The following is an 18,188-nucleotide window of genomic DNA, read 5'->3' on the forward strand; positions in this document are numbered from 1 at the left end:
TGCCTCTCTTGCGCTCTGCCTCTCTCTGGCTCTCTGCCTCTCTCTGGCTCTCTGCCGCTCTCTGCCTCTCTCTGCCGCTCTCTGCCTCTCTCTGCCGCTCTCTGCCTCTCTCTGCCTCTCTCTGCCTCTCTAGCTCTCTCTGGCTCTCTGCCTCTCTCTGGCTCTCTGCCTCTCTCTGGCTCTCTGCCTCTCTCTGCCTCTCTACCTCTCTCTGGCTCTCTGCCTCTCTCTTGTGCTCTGCCTCTCTGCCTCTCTGCCTCTCTCTTGCGCTCTGCCTCTCTCTTGCGCTCTGCCTCTCTCTTGCGCTCTACCTCTCTCTTGCTCTCTGCCGCTCTCTGCCTTTCTCTGGCTCTCTGCCTCTCTCTTGCGCTCTGCCTCTCTCTTGCTCTCTGCCGCTCTCTGCCTCTCTCTGGCGCTCTGCCTCTCTGGCGCTCTGCCTCTCTCTGGCTCTCTGCCTCTCTCTGGCTCTCTCTGCCTCTCTCTGCCTGTCTGCCGCTCTCTGCCTCTCTCTGGCTCTCTCTTGCTCTCTGCCTCTCTCTTGCGCTCTACCTCTCTCTTGCTCTCTACCTCTCTCTTGCTCTCTGCCTCTCTCTTGCGCTCTGCCTCTCTCTCTTGCGCTCTGCCTCTCTCTGGCGCTCTGCCTCTCTCTGGCGCTCTGCCTCTCTGGCGCTCTGCCTCTCTGCCTCTCTCTGCCTGTCTGCCGCTCTCTGGCTCTCTCTTTCTCTCTGGCTCTCTCTTGCGCTCTGCCTCTCTCTTGCGCTCTACCTCTCTCTTGCTCTCTGCCTCTCTGGCTCTCTGCCTCTCTCTGGCTCTCTGCCTCTCTCTCTTGCGCTCTGCCTCTCTCTGGCGCTCTGCCTCTCTCTTGCGCTCTGCCTCTCTCTGGCTCTCTGCCTCTCTCTTGCTCTCTGCCGCTCTCTGCCTCTCTCTGGCGCTCTGCCTCTCTCTGGCGCTCTGCCTCTCTCTTGCTCTCTGCCTCTCTCTTGCTCTCTGCCTCTCTTTTGCGCTCTGCCTCTCTCTGCCGCTCTGCCTCTCTCTTGCTCTCTGCCTCTCTCTGGCTCTCTGCCTCTCTCTGGCGCTCTGCCTCTCTCTTGCGCTCTGCCTCTCTCTGGCTCTCTGCCTCTCTCTTGCTCTCTGCCGCTCTCTGCCTCTCTCTGGCGCTCTGCCTCTCTCTGGCGCTCTGCCTCTCTCTTGCGCTCTGCCTCTCTCTGCCGCTCTGCCTCTCTCTGGCTCTCTGCCTCTCTCTGGCTCTCTGCCTCTCTCTTGGTCCTCTGTAGCTCAGCTGGTAGAGCACGGCGCTTGTAACGCCGAGGTAGTGGGTTCGAACCCCGGGACCACCCATACACAAAAATGTATGCACGCATGACTGTAAGTCGCTTTGGATAAAAGCGTCTGCTAAATGGCATATTATTATTATTATTATTGCTCTCTGCCTCTCTCTGGCACTCTCTGGCTCTCTGCCTCTCTCTGGCTCTCTGCCTCTCTCTGGCTCTCTGCCTCTCTGGCTCTCTGCCTCTCTCTGGCTCTCTGCCTCTCTCTGGCTCTCTGCCTCTCTCTTGCTCCTTGCCTCTCTCTGGCTCTCATGCTCTCTGCCTCTCTCTGCCTCTCTCTGGCGCTCTGCCTCTCTCTTGCTCTCTGCCTCTCTCTGCCTCTCTCTTGCTCTCTGCCTCTCTCTTGCTCTCTGCCTCTCTCTTGCTCTCTGCCTCTCTCTTGCTCTCTGCCTCTCTCTTGCTCTCTGCCTCTCTCTTGCTCTCTCCCTCTCTCTTGCTCTCTACCTCTCTCTTGCGCTCTGCCTCGCTCTGCCTCTCTCTGGCGCTCTGCCTCTCTCTTGCTCTCTGCCTCTCTCTTGCTCTCTGCCTCTCTCTTGCTCTCTGCCTCTCTCTTGCGCTCTGCCTCGCTCTGCCTCTCTCTGGCTCTCTGCCTCTCTCTGGCTCTCTGCCTCTCTCTGGCTCTCTGCCTCTCTCTGGCTCTCTGGCTCTCTCTTGCTCTCTTCCTCTCTCTTGCTCTCTGCCGCTCTCTGCCTCTCTCTTGCGCTCTGCCTCTCTCTGGCGCTCTGCCTCTCTCTTGCGCTCTGCCTCTCTCTGGCTCTCTGCCTCTCTCTTGCGCTCTGCCTCTCTCTTGCGCTCTTCCTCTCTCTTGCTCTCTGCCGCTCTCTGCCTTTCTCTGGCTCTCTGCCTCTCTCTGGCGCTCTGCCTCTCTCTTGCGCTCTGCCTCTCTCTTGCGCTCTCTGGCGCTCTGCCTCTCTCTGGCGCTCTGCCTCTCTCTTGCGCTCTGCTTCTCTCTTGCTCTCTGCCGCTCTCTGCCTTTCTCTGGCTCTCTGCCTCTCTCTGGCGCTCTGCCTCTCTCTTGCGCTCTGCCTCTCTCTTGCGCTCTCTGGCGCTCTGCCTCTCTCTGGCGCTCTGCCTCTATCTGGCTCTCTGCCTCTCTCTGACTCTCTCTGGCTCTCTGCCTCTCTCTGGCTCTCTGCCTCTCTCTGCCTCTCTCTGGCTCTCTGCCTCTCTCTGCCTCTCTCTGGCTCTCTGCCTCTCTCTGGCGCGCTCTGGCTCTCTACCTCTCTCTTGCTCTCTGCCTCTCTCTGGCTCTCTGCCTCTCTCTGGCTCTCTCTGCCTGTCTGCCGCTCTCTGCCTCTCTCTGGCTCTCTTGCTCTCTGCCTCTCTCTGGCTCTCTGCCTCTCTCTGGCTCTCTGCCTGTCTCTGCCTCTCTCTGGCTTTCTGCCGCTCTCTGGCTCTCTGCCTCTCGCTTGCTATCTGCCTCTCTCTTGCTCTCTGCCTCTCTCTGGCTCTCTGCCTCTCTCTGCCTCTCTCTTGCTCTCTGCCTCTCTCTGCCTCTCTCTGCCTCTCTCTGGCTCTCTGCCTCTCTCTGGCTCTCTGCCTCTCTCTGGCTCTCTCTGGCTCTCTCTGCCTCTCTCTGGCTCTCTGGCTCTCTCTCTGCCTCTCTCTCTGCCCCTCTCTGGCTCTCTGCCTCTCTCTGCCTCTCTCTGGCTCTCTGCCTCTGTCTGGCTCTCTGCCTCTCTCTGGCTCTCTGGCTCTCTGCCTCTCTGGCTCTCTGGCTCTCTCTGCCTCTCTCTGGCTCTCTCTGCCTCTCTCTTGCTCTCTGCCTCTCTCTTGCTCTCTGCCTCTTTCTTGCTCTGCCTCTCTCTTGCTCTCTGCCTCGCTCTGCCTCTCTCTTGCTCTCTGCCTCGCTCTGCCTCTCTCTGGCTCTCTGCCTCTCTCTGGCTCTCTGCCTCTCTCTGCTGCTCTCTGCCCCTCTCTGCCTCTATTCTGTGTGTATTATTCAGTGTGTAAACCTTAGTAATACAGAGAGCAGTGTCAGTAAAGAACAACTTGAAGCGTAGTAGGGGTGCAGGATGTGATTGGTTGTGTGTGTGTGTGTGTGTGTATATACAATACCAGTCAAAAGTTTGGACACACCTACTCATTCAAGGGTTTTTATTTTTACAATTTTTTTACATTGTAGAACTATGAAATAACATATATGGAATCATGTAGTAAACAAAATATATTTTATATTTGAGATTCTTCAAATAGCCACCCTTTTGCCTTGATGACAGCTTTGCACACTCTTGGCATTCTCTCAACCTGCTTCATGAGGTAGTCACCTGGAATGCATTTCAATTAACAGGTGTGTCTTAAAAGTTAATTTGTGGAATTTCTTTCCTTCTTAATGTGTTTGAGCCAATCAGTTGTATTTTGACAATGTAGGGGGGGGGGGGGGGTATACAGAAGATGGCCCTATTTTGGTAAAATACCAAGTCCATATTATGGCATGAACAGCTCAAATAAGCAAAGAGAAACGACAGTCCATCATTACTTTAAGACATGAAGGTCAGTCAATACAGAACATTTCAAGAACTTTGAAAGTTTCTTGAAGTGCAGTCGCAAAAACCATTAAGCGCTATGATGAAACTGGCTCTCATGAGGACCGCCACAGGAATGGAAGACCCAGAGTTACCTCTGCTGCAGAGGATAAGTTCATTAGAGTTAACAGCCCAAATAAATGCTTCACAGAGTACAAGTCACAGACACATCTCAACATCAACTGTTCAAAGGGGACTGTGTGAATCAGGCCTTCATGGTTGAATTGTTGCAAAGAAACCACTACTAAAGGACACCAATAAGAAGAAGATACCTGCTTGGGCCAAGAAACACGTGCAATGGACATTAGACCGGTGGAAATGTGTTGTTTGGTCTGGAGTCCAAATTTGGTTTTTGAGAGATTTTTGGTTCCAACGGCCGTGTCTTTGTGAGACGCGGTGTGGGTGAACGGATGATCTCCGCACGTGTATTTCCCACCGTAAAGCATGGAGGAGGAGGTGTTATGGTGTGGGGGTGCTTTGCTGGTGACACTGTCAGTGATTTATTTCGAATTCAAAGCACACTTAACCAGCATGGCTACCACAGCATTCTGCAGCGATACGCCATCCCGTCTGGTTTGGGCTTTTCAACAGGACAATGACCCAATACACCTCCAGGCTGTGTAAGGGCTGTTTGACCAAGAAGGAGAGTGATGGAGTGCTGCATCAGATGACCTGGCCTCCACAATCCCCCGATCTCAACCCAATTGAGATGGTTTGGGATGAGTCGGACGGCAGAATGAAGGAAAAGCAGCCAACAAGTGCTCAGCATATGTGGGAACTCCTTCAAGACTGTTGGAAAAGCATTCCTGGTGAAGCTGGTTGAGAGAATGCCAAGAGTGTGCGAAGCTGGCATCAAGGCAATTTGAAGAATCTCAAATATAAAATATTTTGATTTGTTTAACACTTTTTTGGTTACAACATGATTCCATATGTGTTATTTCAGAGTTTTGATGTCTTCACTATTATTCTACAATGTAGAAAATAGTAAAAATAAAGAACAACCCTTGAATGAGCTGGTGTGTCCAAACGTTTGACTGGTACTGTATGTGTGTATGTATATCTATCTCTCTATCTCTCTCTCGCTCTCTCGCTCTCTCGCTCTCTCGTTTGGTCTCCTTATGAGTGATGGCTGTGCTCTGCTGTTCGTTCCACTCAGACAATCACTCAGCTGGGGAGATTAAAACGCTGCACCCTGGGAAGCATGTCCTTTTCTCCATCTCTCTTCCTCTTTTTCTCCTTCCCTTCCCCTCTCCCCTTTTATTTTCTCTCACGCTCCCTCTCTCACTCACTCCTTGGGATAGATGGAGAGAGAGAAAGGCAGGCTTTGATATTCTGCTCTCATACCTGTGCTGGAGTCACATGGTAGTGCCCGAGTCGTCCTGCCTGTTTTTATAATATGGCTTTTTTCCCTCCTCCGCTCCGCCGCAGCGTTCAGTTTTGGCTGTTGTTTTTTTCCGCTCTTGCTCCCTGCTGCCGCTCTGGTCCTCTGTTCTCAAGACGCACCGCTGGTGTGCCATGTATGTTTATGTCTGCAGCATGCTGCGGGGCCAGAGAGTGCTAGCGGGCAGCAGCAGCAGTGGCAGTAGTGCTAGTGCTGGTGTTAGCAGCAGCCGTGGTCTGTGTCTGTCCCTGCCTGAGCTCAGCTACTGTCTGTGTTTCCCCTGCACAGTGCTGCTCCAGCATGGAGCTGACCCCAACATTCGCAACACTGACGGCAAGAGTGCCCTGGACCTGGCCGATCCATCCGCCAAGGCTGTGCTCACCGGTAAGTGATAAGCTACTTACTTTACCTCTCTCCTACGCCCTCTTTATCTCTCTGTTTACCTCTGTTGCCCTCTTTTTCTCTAACTCTCTCCACCTCCAATGTAATCTTTCTCAATTCCTCTCTCGCCCCTTCCCTACTGTTACCACTCTCCCTTTCTACCTACATACCTTTCTACCTACATACCTTTCTACCTACATACCTTTCTACCTACATACCTTTCTACCTCACCTCTAGCACTTTCTCTACCTCTCTTGCTCTCTCTTTTCCTACGTACCTCTACTCTAGCACCTTACCTCTACTTCTACCTCTCAACTCTCCCAGAGTTAAGTTGTGTGTGTTCAAACTGCTCCACTTGAATCCGTGCTCTTCTGTCCTTCACCCTTTTTACTTCTCTTCCTCATCTTTAAATCCTACATGGTGTCATCTGTTGATTGTGTATGTTAGTTGGTTGTGTGATGCGGTGTCTCTCTCGCTCTCCCTCTCTCTCGCACACTCTCTCTTGCTCGCTCGTTCGCTCTCTCTCTCTCTCTCTCTCTCTCTCTCTCTCTCTCTCTCTCCCTCACTGTCTCTCGCGCTGTCTTCTCATTCTCTCAGCATTCAGCAGCAGTCAGACTCATCCATAATTAGGCTGTTCCATTCTGTTTCTGTTCTTTCATGCTCTCTTTGTTTACATGGGGTTACATCATATTCCCTGGCTGGTAAAGAAATTAAGGAAAGAAATACAGAGCTGAGAACAGAGATCGGTCTTAGGAAGCTTTCCACCCACCTTGTAAACACCAATCAGGTAGAGGATGATATCTGCTGGGCATTTTGGTATGTGAGGCAGATGTGAATTGATTTGATAACAGTATTCAACACAATTACATTCACACAGTACAGCGAGAGTAGCAAGGACTACACACTCTGAAACCGTATAGTAATCTCGAGTGTAGCATGCAAGAAGAGTAACCCACTGTTTATTGTTTCCTGTTTGCCATCTGTTGGTGAATATGACCGTGACAACATCTTCAGTTTATTGATTCATGTGTGAAGTAGGCTTATTAAACACTGTGTTGGGGCTGGGCGATGTGGCTGACATATCATTATTTGTCTAATTTCTGACGGTATAGTGGTATTTGAATAATAAAAGTTATAGATAAATATGCGTAGTAGTAGTTGTTAATAATAATAATAATAATAATAATAATAATTCATGATACTTATCAATGACCCTTTCTCCAAAAAAATGTATTTCTTTATACTGTTCAACCAAACTTCAACCAAATATAATAGGAGGACAAAACTGACAGTGAAGTAGTCCTATTTGTAGAACATTGCAGAACTCTGGTACTTCACCAATGGTTGCTATTTGCATTTTAATCTTTCTTTGTTTAATGCACTAAGTTGTTTTAATATCAACACTGTCACCTTCCTTTTTTGTCTTAGTATGCATCTATTTCGTCCAGAATAATTATTCTCCTCCTTGACTGTATTTTCCTGTTCAAATGCAGTTCTTACTTTCGCCACTAGAGGCCAGTCTGCCGATTTTCCTGGTGTCTCTATTTGGCAAGCTTGCGCTTCCGAAGTTGTTGACTTGTTGTGCTAGCAAGTTAGCTAGCATTCTCAGCTTTTAGCAGTTTCTTACTGGCGATAGAAACTGACTATTGGCGTAAAAAAAAAAATCCCGGTGTTATTACTGAATTGTTTAATGTAACAAATCAAACTTCAAAATAACGTAAGAGAAGGTACAGTAAAAATCCACACAGGTGTGTGGATCAATACAGGTACACTACCAGTCAAAGGTTTGGACACACCTACTCATTCAAGGGTTTTTCTTTATTTTTACTATTTTTTACATTGTAGAATAATAGTGAAGACATCAAAACTATGAAATAACATGTATGGAATCATGTAGGAACCAAAAAAGTGTTAAACAAATCAAAATATATTTTATATTTCAGATTCTTCAAATAGCCACCCTTTGCCTTGATGACACCTTTGCACACTCTTGGCATTCTCTCAACCAGCTTCATGAGGTAGTCACCTGGAATGCATTTCAATTAACAGGTGTGTCTTCTTAAAAGTTAAGTTGTGGAATTTCTTTCCTTAATGCGTTTGAGCCAATCAGTTGTGTTGTGACAAGGTAGGGGGGTATACAGAAGATAGCCCTATTTGGTAAAGGACCAAGTCCATATTATGGCAAGAACTGCTCAAATAAGCAAAGAGAAACGACAGTCCATCATTACTTTAAGACATGAAGGTCAGTCAATACGGAACATTTCAAGAACTTTTAAAGTTTATTGAAGTGCAGTCGCAATAACCATCAAGCGCTATGATGAAACTGGCTCTCATGAGGACCACCACAGGAATGGAAGACCCAGACTTACCTCTGCTGCAGAGGATAAGTTCATTAGAGTTACCAGCCTCAGAAATTGCTGGCCAAATAAATGCTTCACAGAGTTCAAGTAACAGACACATCTCAACATCAACTGTTCAGAGGGGACTGTGTGAATCAGGCCTTCATGGTCGAATTGCTGCAAAGAAACCACTACTAAAGGACACCAATAAGAAGAAAAGACCTGCTTGGGCCAAGAAACATGAGCAATGGACATTAGACCAGTGGGTGCATCTTGTGAGATGCAGTGTGGGTGCACGAATGATCTCCGCATATGTAGTTCCCATCGTAAAGCATGGAGGAGGAGGTGTTATGGTGTGGGGGTGCTTTGCTGGTGACGCTGTCTGTGATTTATTTAGAATTCACTTAACCAGCATGGCTATCACAGCATTCTGCAGCGATACGCCATTCCATCTGGTTTGGACTTAGTCCCACTATCATTTGTTTTTCAACAGGACAATGACCCAACACACCTCCAGGCTGTGTAAGGGCTATTTTACCAAGAAGGAGAGTGATGGAGTGCTGCATCAGATTTGTAAGTCGCTCTGGATAAGAGCGTCTGCTAAATGACGTAAATGTAAATGTAATGACCTGGCCTCCACAATCCCCCGATCTCAACCCAATTGAGATGGTTTGGGATGAGTCGGACGTCAGAATGAAGGAAAAGCAGCCAACAAGTACTAAGCATATGTGGGAACTCCTTCAAGACTGTTGGAAAAGCATTCCAGGTGAAGCTGGTTGAGAGAATGCCAAGAGTGTGCAAAGCTGTCATCAAGGCAAAGGGTGGCTATTTGAAGAATCTCAAATATAAAATATATTTTGATTTGTTTAACACTTTTTTTTTTTTGGTTACTACATGATTCCATATGTGTTATTTCATAGTGTTGATGTCTTCACTATTATTCTACAATGTAGAAAATAGTAAAAATAAAGAAAAACCCTGCAATGTTTGGTGTGTCCAAACTTTTGACTGGTACTGTATATGGATGATTTATAAAGCCAGGCACATTTAACATCAGCCTATTGATTATAGACCTAATTAAGTTGGTTTCCTCTCCTCACTTTTCTTAGACAATAAGGCAAGGGCTGTTTTCTCATCTCCTCATTCTGCTGCTGCCTCCGCCGCATTGTTCTCAACACTGATAAGCTGGTTAACTTTGCTATTATGCACATAGCAACATGGTATAGGAAAAGGCGACAATTCAACAGCGCATTGATGTGTTTTAGAACCGCGGACAGCAACCACTATCCGTGACGGAAGAAAGTGCATTTGTTATAAAATAATATTATTTTTATTAGTGTTGCACAATTGTTCTTATGTAATATAACCATATACCATTTCAGTAGCACATGTCTTAGACTGATGGACTGTGCCATACCAACCGCCTCCACAATGGATTAGTCCACTCAGGCGCGAATCAGACAGGTGTCTTGTACACTATGATGATATTATTTTTAAAAATGTGGCTACTGCTCGACTAAAGAAATCTATCGACCAAACAATCAACCATTTGGCTAAATGGGATCAGCCCTAATGCCAATACACCATCTTAATTATACCACCTGCTAGGACTTTTCCTTTGAGATATTGTCAGTGAACTGATGTGATCCAGACAGGAAATGCACATCACGGCACAACAAACTCTGGCCTTGTTGTATCATGAACCATCTATCAACATTCACCAGACAACTGTCATGTTTTCCCTATGCTCTGAGAGAGAGTAGCAGAGGAGACTGTACTGTCTCTGTAAATAGTGCTGCAGCGAGAGAGAAGACTCCAGTAATTGTTACATATCGACTTTTCTTATCTCTCTCTGCCCGACCCTGCTGTTGCTGCTCAGGGCCCGACTCTCTCCCACACGCACAGGCAGACGGGCACAGGCAGACGGGCACAGGCAGACGGGCACAGGCAGACGGGCACAGGCAGACGGGCACAGGCAGACGGGCACAGGCAGACGGGCACAGGCAGACGGGCACAGGCAGACGGGCACAGGCAGACGGGCACAGGCAGACGGGCACAGGCAGACGGGCACAGGCAGCGGGCGGCCGGGCACAGGCAGACGGGCACAGGCAGACGGGCACAGGCAGACGGGCACAGGCAGACGGGCACAGGCAGACGGGCACAGGCAGACGGGCACAGGCAGACGGGCACAGGCAGACGGGCACAGGCAGACGGGCACAGGCAGACGGGCACAGGCAGACGGGCACAGGCAGACGGGCACAGGCAGACGGGCACAGGCAGACGGGCACAGGCAGACGGGCACAGGCAGACGGGCACAGGCAGACGGGCACAGGCAGACGGGCACAGACAGACCGAGCCCAGCAGACCCAGACAGACCGACAGACAGACCCAGACAGACCAACTCCGACAGACTCCGACCGACAGACCCAGACAGACTCCGACCGACAGACCCAGACAGACTCCGACCGACAGACCCAGACAGACTCCGACCGACAGACCCAGACAGACTCCGACCGACAGACCCAGACAGACTCCGACCGACAGACCCAGACAGACTCCGACCGACAGACCCAGACAGACTCCGACCGACAGACCCAGACAGACTCCGACCGACAGACCCAGACAGACTCCGACCGACAGACCCAGACAGACTCCGACCGACAGACCCAGACAGACTCCGACCGACAGACCCAGACAGACTCCGACCGACAGACCCAGACAGACTCCGACCGACAGACCCAGACAGACTCCGACAGACAGACCCAGACAGACTCCGACAGACAGACCCAGACAGACTCCGACCGACAGACCCAGACAGACTCCGACCGACAGACCCAGACAGACTCCGACCGACAGACCCAGACAGACTCCGACCGACAGACCCAGACAGACTCCGACCGACAGACCCAGACAGACTCCGACCGACAGACCCAGACAGACTCCGACAGACAGACCCAGACAGACTCGACAGACAGACCCAGACAGACTCCGACCGACAGACCCAGACAGACTCCGACAGACAGACCCAGACAGACTCCGACCGACAGACCCAGACAGACTGACAGACAGACCCAGACAGACTGACAGACAGACCCAGACAGACTGACAGACAGACCCAGACAGACTGACAGACAGACCCAGACAGACTGACAGACAGACCCAGACAGACTGACAGACAGCCCAGACAGACTGACAGACAGCCCAGACAGACTGACAGACAGACCCAGACAGACTGACAGACGCAGACCGGCAGACAGACTGACAGACAGACCCAGACAGACTGACAGACAGACCGACAGACAGAGCCAGACAGACTGACAGACAGACCCAGACAGACTGACAGACAGACCCGCAGACGACGACTGACAGACGAGACCCAGACAGACTGACAGACGGCCAGACAGACTGACAGACAGACCCAGACAGACGACAGACAGACCCAGACAGACTGACAGACAGACCCAGACAGACTGACAGACGACCCGACAGACAGACCCAGACAGACTGACTGACAGACCCAGACAGACTGACTGACAGACCCAGACAGACTGACTGACAGACCCAGACAGACTGACTGACAGACCCAGACAGACTGACTGACAGACCCAGACAGACTGACTGACAGACCCAGACAGACTGACAGACAGACCCAGACAGACTGACAGACAGACCCAGACAGACCAACTCCGACAGACTCCGACCGACAGACCCAGACAGACTCCGACCGACAGACCCAGACAGACTCCGACCGACAGACCCAGACAGACTCCGACCGACAGACCCAGACAGACTCCGACCGACAGACCCAGACATACTGACAGACAGACCCAGACATACTGACAGACAGACCCAGACAGACCCAGACAGACTGACAGACAGACCCAGACAGACTGACAGACAGACCCAGACAGACTGACAGACAGACCCAGACAGACTGACAGACAGCCCAGACAGACTGACAGACAGACCCAGACAGACTGACAGACAGACCCAGACAGACTGACAGACAGACCCAGACAGACTGACAGACAGACCCAGACAGACTGACAGACAGACCCAGACAGACTGACAGACAGACCCAGACAGACTGACAGACAGACCCAGACAGACTGACAGACAGACCCAGACAGACTGACTGACAGACCCAGACTGACTGACTGACAGACCCAGACTGACTGACTGACAGACCCAGACAGACTGACTGACAGACCCAGACAGACTGACTGACAGACTGACAGACAGACCCAGACAGACTGACAGACAGACCCAGACAGACTGACAGACAGACCCAGACAGACCCAGACAGACTGACAGACAGACCCAGACAGACTGACTGACAGACAGACCCAGACTGACTGACAGACAGACCCAGACAGACTGACAGACAGACCCAGACAGACTGACAGACAGACCCAGACAGACTGACAACAGACAGACTGACTGACAGACCCAGACAGACTGAGGCGGGCCAGACAGACCCGGACAGACTGAGCTGACAGACCCAGACAGACTGACTGACAGACCCAGACAGACTGGACCGACAGACCCAGACAGACTGACTGACAGACCCGGACAGACTGACAGACAGACCCAGACGGGCCCAGACAGACTGACAGACAGACCGACGGCGACCCGGACAGACTGACGGACAGACAGACCCGGACAGACTGACGGACTGACAGACAGCCCAGACAGACTGACAGACGGCCCAGACAGACTGACAGACAGACCCAGACAGACTGACACGGACAGACCCAGACAGACTGACAGACAGAGCAGACAGACTGACGGACAGACCCAGACAGACTGACTGACAGACCCAGACAGACTGACTGACAGACCCAGACAGACTGACTGACAGACCCAGACAGACTGACTGACAGACCCAGACAGACTGACTGACAGACCCAGACAGACTGACTGACAGACCCAGACAGACTGACTGACAGACCCTGACAGACCCAGACAGACTGACTGACAGACCCAGACAGACTGACTGACAGACCCAGACAGACTGACTGACAGACCCAGACAGACTGACCGACAGACCCAGACAGACAGACCGACAGACCCAGACAGACAGACCGACAGACCCAGACAGACCGACAGACCCAGACAGACCGACAGACCCAGACAGACCGACAGACCCAGACAGACCGACAGACCCGGATTTTTTTCTTCTCAATTTGTCTGTCATAGTTGACGTGTACCTATGATGAAAATGACAGGCCTCTCATCTTTTTAAGTGGGAGAACTTGCACAATTGGTGGCTGACTAAATACTTTTTCCCCCACTGTATATTAGGGCTGACCCCATTTTGTCAACTGGTCAATTGTTTGGGCGATAGGCTGTTGGTCGACCGAGATATCTTAAGTCGAGCAGTAGCAACCAAAAAAGATATACAGTTGGGAGAACAAGTATTTGATACACTGCCGATTTTGCAGGTTTTCCTACTTACAAAGCATGTAGAGGTCTGTAATTTTTATCATAGGTACACTTCAACTGTGAGAAACGGAATCTAAAACCAAAATCCAGAAAATCACATTGTATGATTTTTAAGTAATGAATTTGCATTTTATTGCATGAAATAAGTATTTGATCACCTACCAACCAGTAAGAATTCCGGCGCTCACAGACCTGTTAGTTTTTCTTTAATAATAATAATAATATGCCATTTAGCAGACGCTTTTATCCAAAGCGACTTACAGTCGTGTGTGCATAATTTTTTTTTGTGTGTATGGGTGGTCCCGGGGATCGAACCCACTACCTTGGCGTTACAAGCGCCGTGCTCTACCAGCTGAGCTACAGAGGACCACCTTTAAGAAGCCCTCCTGTTCTCCACTCATTACTTGTATTAACTGCACCTGTTTGAACTCGTTACCTGTATAAAAGACACCTGTCCACACACTCAATCAAACAGACTCCAACCTCTCCACAATGGCCAAGACCAGAGAGCTGTGTAAGGACATCAGAGATAAAATTGTAGACCTGCACAAGGCTGGGATGGGCTACAGGACAATAGGCAAGCAGCTTGGTGAGAAGGCAACAACTGTTGGTGCAATTATTAGAAAATGGAAGAAGTTCAAGATGACGGTCAATCACCCTCGGTCTGGGGCGCCATGCAAGATCTCACCTCGTGGGGCATCAATGATCATGAGGAAGGTGAGGGATCAGCCCAGAACTACATGGCAGGACCTGGTCAATGACCTGAAGAGAGCTGGGACCACAGTCTCAAAGAAAACCATTAGTAACACACTACGCCGTCATGGATTAAAATCCTGCAGCGCACGCAAGGTCCCCCTGCTCAAGCCAGCGCATGTCCAGGCCAGTCTGAAGTTTGCCAATGACCATCTGGATGATCCAGAGGAGGAATAGGAGAAGGTCATGTGGTCTGATGAGACAAAAATAGAGCTTTTTGGTCTAAACTCCACTCGCCGTGTTTGGAGGAAGAAGAAGGATGAGTACAACCCCAAGAACACCATCCCAACCGTGAAGCATGGAGGTGGAAACATCATTCTTTGGGGATGCTTTTCTGCAAAGGGGACAGGACGACTGCACCATATTGAGGGGAGGATGGATGGGGCCATGTATCGCGAGATCTTGGCCAACAACCTCCTTCCCTCAGTAAGAGCATTGAAGATGGGTCGTGGCTGGGTCTTCCAGCATGACAACGACCCGAAACACACAGCTAGGGCAACTAAGGAGTGGCTCCGTAACAAGCATCTCAAGGTCCTGGAGTGGCCTAGCCAGTCTCCAGACCTGAACCCAATAGAACATCTTTGGAGGGAGCTGAAAGTCCGTATTGCCCAGCGACAGCCCCGAAACCTGAAGGATCTGGAGAAGGTCTGTATTGACGAGTGGGCCAAAATCCCTGCTGCAGTGTGTGCAAACCTGGTCAAGACCTACAGGAAACGTATGATCTCTGTAATTGCAAACAAAGGTTTCTGTACCAAATATTAAGTTCTGCTTTTCTGATGTATCAAATACTTATGTCATGCAATAAAATGCAAATGAATTACTTAAAAATCATACAATGTGATTTTCTGGATTTTTGTTTTAGATTCCGTCTCTCACAGTTGAAGTGTACCTATGATAAAAATTACAGACCTCTACATGCTTTGTAAGTAGGAAAACCTGCAAAATCGGCAGTGTATCAAATACTTGTTCTCCCCACTGTACATATATCAATATCATGGTGTACAAGACACCTGTCTGATTGGCGCCTGTCTGAGTGGACTGATCCATTGTGGAGGCCGTGGGGATGGCACAGTCCATCAATCTGAGACATGTGATACTGAAATTGTGTATGGTAATATTATATAAGATGCATGAATAGAATATTGGCAAATGCATCAGTAAAAAATATTGAGCCTATTTAATGCAACCCTTGCTGTTAACAGATCACAAAGCAGCAGCATACAACTGACCTAAACGTTTGGGAATGATAAGTGAACTTTCTCATCCATGCCTTAAAATGCATCTCAAGTGCAATTGCACTGTTTAGCTCACATCTGAAGGCTGGCGGGCATTTAGGACGTACTGCGGCTCGCTACAATATCCTAATGATTATGATCACACTTCCTCAATTCAAATATTATGGTAACTCTATAGGAAATATGGTTTAGAAACTTGGGAACCAAGCTGGAGTTATCAGTGTGGCCCTATCACCTGGACATGTTGAAATACTGTATCTTCATGCCTAGAATAAAAACCTTCAGGCTTGCGTCATAACTGTACATTTATTGGGAAAAAATAAAGAATTACAGGGGGCAGTTTGGAAAAAACAAATCCTGTCCGAATCATTTTCTGGAATAACGGACATCCTGGAGTGATAATTACATAACCACGTTCTCTAGTAATACTAGTCCCGTGCGAATAGGTCTTTAGTCACGTGCATGCGATGCATACATGTGTGAAGTAAAGAGAGCAAGGGTTGAGGGAATAGGGAATGTTTTTCCTTAACAAATTAGGGATTTCGGTAACAGAACTTTTCAGTCGGAAATGGCTGTAATTATGTTTCAGCTTCAGCAACACAGACAGCGCGATAAACACTTTGATGTTCTGTGGTGCTCGCTTCAGCAGGGAGGAGGGAGAGACAACGGGTGCTAGTCACACAAGTCTGAGCCTGGCCCGGCACAATCAAATTAATTGCTGCTCGGACTCCTCTAGTCATTTGTGTGTCTTAATTATTTAATCAAACCGTGTGCTTAAAGCATCAGACAAGCTCAGTGAATATTGCTGATTTGATTATAACACCTACAGTGGCTTGCGAAAGTCCCCTTGGCATTTTTCCTATTTTGTTGCCTTACAACGTGGAATTAAAATTGATTTCTGGGGGGTTTGTATGATTTGATTTACACAACATGCCTACCACTCTGAAGATCCAAATATTTTTTATTGTGAAACAAATCAGACATAAGACAAAAAAAACAGAACTTGAGCATGCATAACTATTTCCCCCCCCCCAAAGTCAATACTTTGTAGAGCCACCTTTTGCAGCAATTACAGCTGCAAGTCTCTTGGGGTATGTCTCCATAAGCTTGGCACATCTAGCCACTGGGATTTTTGCCCATTCTTCAAGGCAAAACTGCTCCAGCTCCTTCAAGTTGGTTGGGTTCCTCTGGTGTACAGCAATCTTTAAGTCATACCACAGATTCTCAATTGGATTGAGGTCTGGGCTTTGACTAGGCCATTCCAAGACATTTATATGTTTCCCCTTAAACCACTCGAGTGTTGCTTTAGAAGTATGCTTAGGGTCATTGTCTTGCTGGAAAGTGAACCTCCGTCCCAGTCTCAAATCTCTGGAAGACTGAAACAGGTTTCCCTCAAGAAATTCCTTGTATTTAGCGCCATCCATCATTCCTTCAATTCTGACCAGTTTCCCAGTCCCTGACGATGAAAAACATCCCCACAGCATGATGCTGCCACCACCATGCTTCACTGTGGGGATGGTGTTCTCGGGGTGATGAGAGGTGTTGGGTTTGCGCCAGACATAGCGTTTTCCTTGATGGCCAAAAAGCTCAATTTGGGGATTCTCCCACATGCCTTTTGGCGAACACCAAACGTGTTTGCTTATTTTTTTCTTTAAGCAGTGGCTTTTTTCTGGCCACTCTTCCATAAAGCCCAGCTCTGTTGAGTGTATGGCTTAAAGTGGTCATATGGACAGATACTCCAATCTCCGCTGTGGAGCTTTGCAGCTCCTTCAGGGTTATGTTTGGTCTCTTTGTTGCCTCTCTGATTAATGCCCTCCTTGCTTGGTCTGTGAGTTTTGGTGGGCGGCCCTCTCTTGGCAGGTTTGTTGTAGTGCCATATTCTTTCCATTTTTTAATAATGGATTTAATGGTGCTCTGTGGGATGTTCAAAGTTTCAGATATTTTTTTATAACCCAACCCTGATCTGTACTCCACAACTTTGTCCCTGACCTGTTTGGAGAGCTCCTTGGTCTTCATGGTGCCCCTTGCTTGGTGGTGCCCCTTGCTTAGTGGTGTTGCAGACTCTGGGGCCTTTCAGAACAGGTGTATATATGCTGAGATCATGTGACACTTAGATTGCACACAGGTGGACTTTATTTAACTAATTATGTGACTTCTGAAGGTAATTGGTTGCCCCAGATCTTATTTAGGGGCTTCATAGCAAAGGGGTGAATACATATGCACGCACCACTTTTCCGTTATTTATGTTTTAGCATTTTTTGAAACAAGTTATTTTTTTCATTTCACTTCACCAATTTGGACTATTTTGTGCATGCCCATTACATGAAATCCAAATAAAAATCAATTTAAATTACAGGTTGTAATGCAACAAAATAGGAAAAACGCCAAGGGGGATGAATACTTTTGCAAGGCACTGTAGGATGTGTCTATATATGGATAAATACACATACACATTTTTTGGCCTATCGATTGGTCGAAGGAACAGAAGACTTTTGGTCGACCCAATATATTTTTTTGTCTGGGACAGCCCTGCAGTACTTATAGAATCGTGAAAATCGCAATTCCCAGCCCTGTAATAGTGCTATCTCCTTGCCTGGCACGATCATCTTCGTGTAGAATAGAGCTCAGTTCTGATGACACGAGTGGAGATGAGACAGACACCATTTTGAAGAGTCTTCATCTCTTTTCCTCTGCATAATTTTTGCCTGATTGGATCGATATGGATGTTCTTTATGCTGGTCATCGAACTGTCTTTCATTGGCACTTCAATGAAACAGAGGGAGAATAGAACAGAGGCTGCA

General features: G+C 48.7%; 1 protein-coding gene across 2 annotated transcripts in view; it reads left to right on the forward strand.

The window, feature by feature from the left end:
* Window positions 1-18,188, forward strand: part of LOC121573895 (poly [ADP-ribose] polymerase tankyrase-1) — a 128,268-nt gene that overhangs the window by 12,239 nt on the left and 97,841 nt on the right. For both annotated transcript variants that reach the window (XM_041886278.2, XM_041886279.2), the window contains exon 3: window positions 5,523-5,618. In XM_041886278.2, the coding sequence (XP_041742212.2) occupies window positions 5,523-5,618 (96 nt within the window). The remainder of the gene's footprint in view (window positions 1-5,522; window positions 5,619-18,188) is intronic.

The sequence above is a fragment of the Coregonus clupeaformis genome, chromosome 9 (genome assembly GCF_020615455.1).
Source record: "Coregonus clupeaformis isolate EN_2021a chromosome 9, ASM2061545v1, whole genome shotgun sequence".
NCBI lineage: Eukaryota > Metazoa > Chordata > Actinopteri > Salmoniformes > Salmonidae > Coregonus > Coregonus clupeaformis.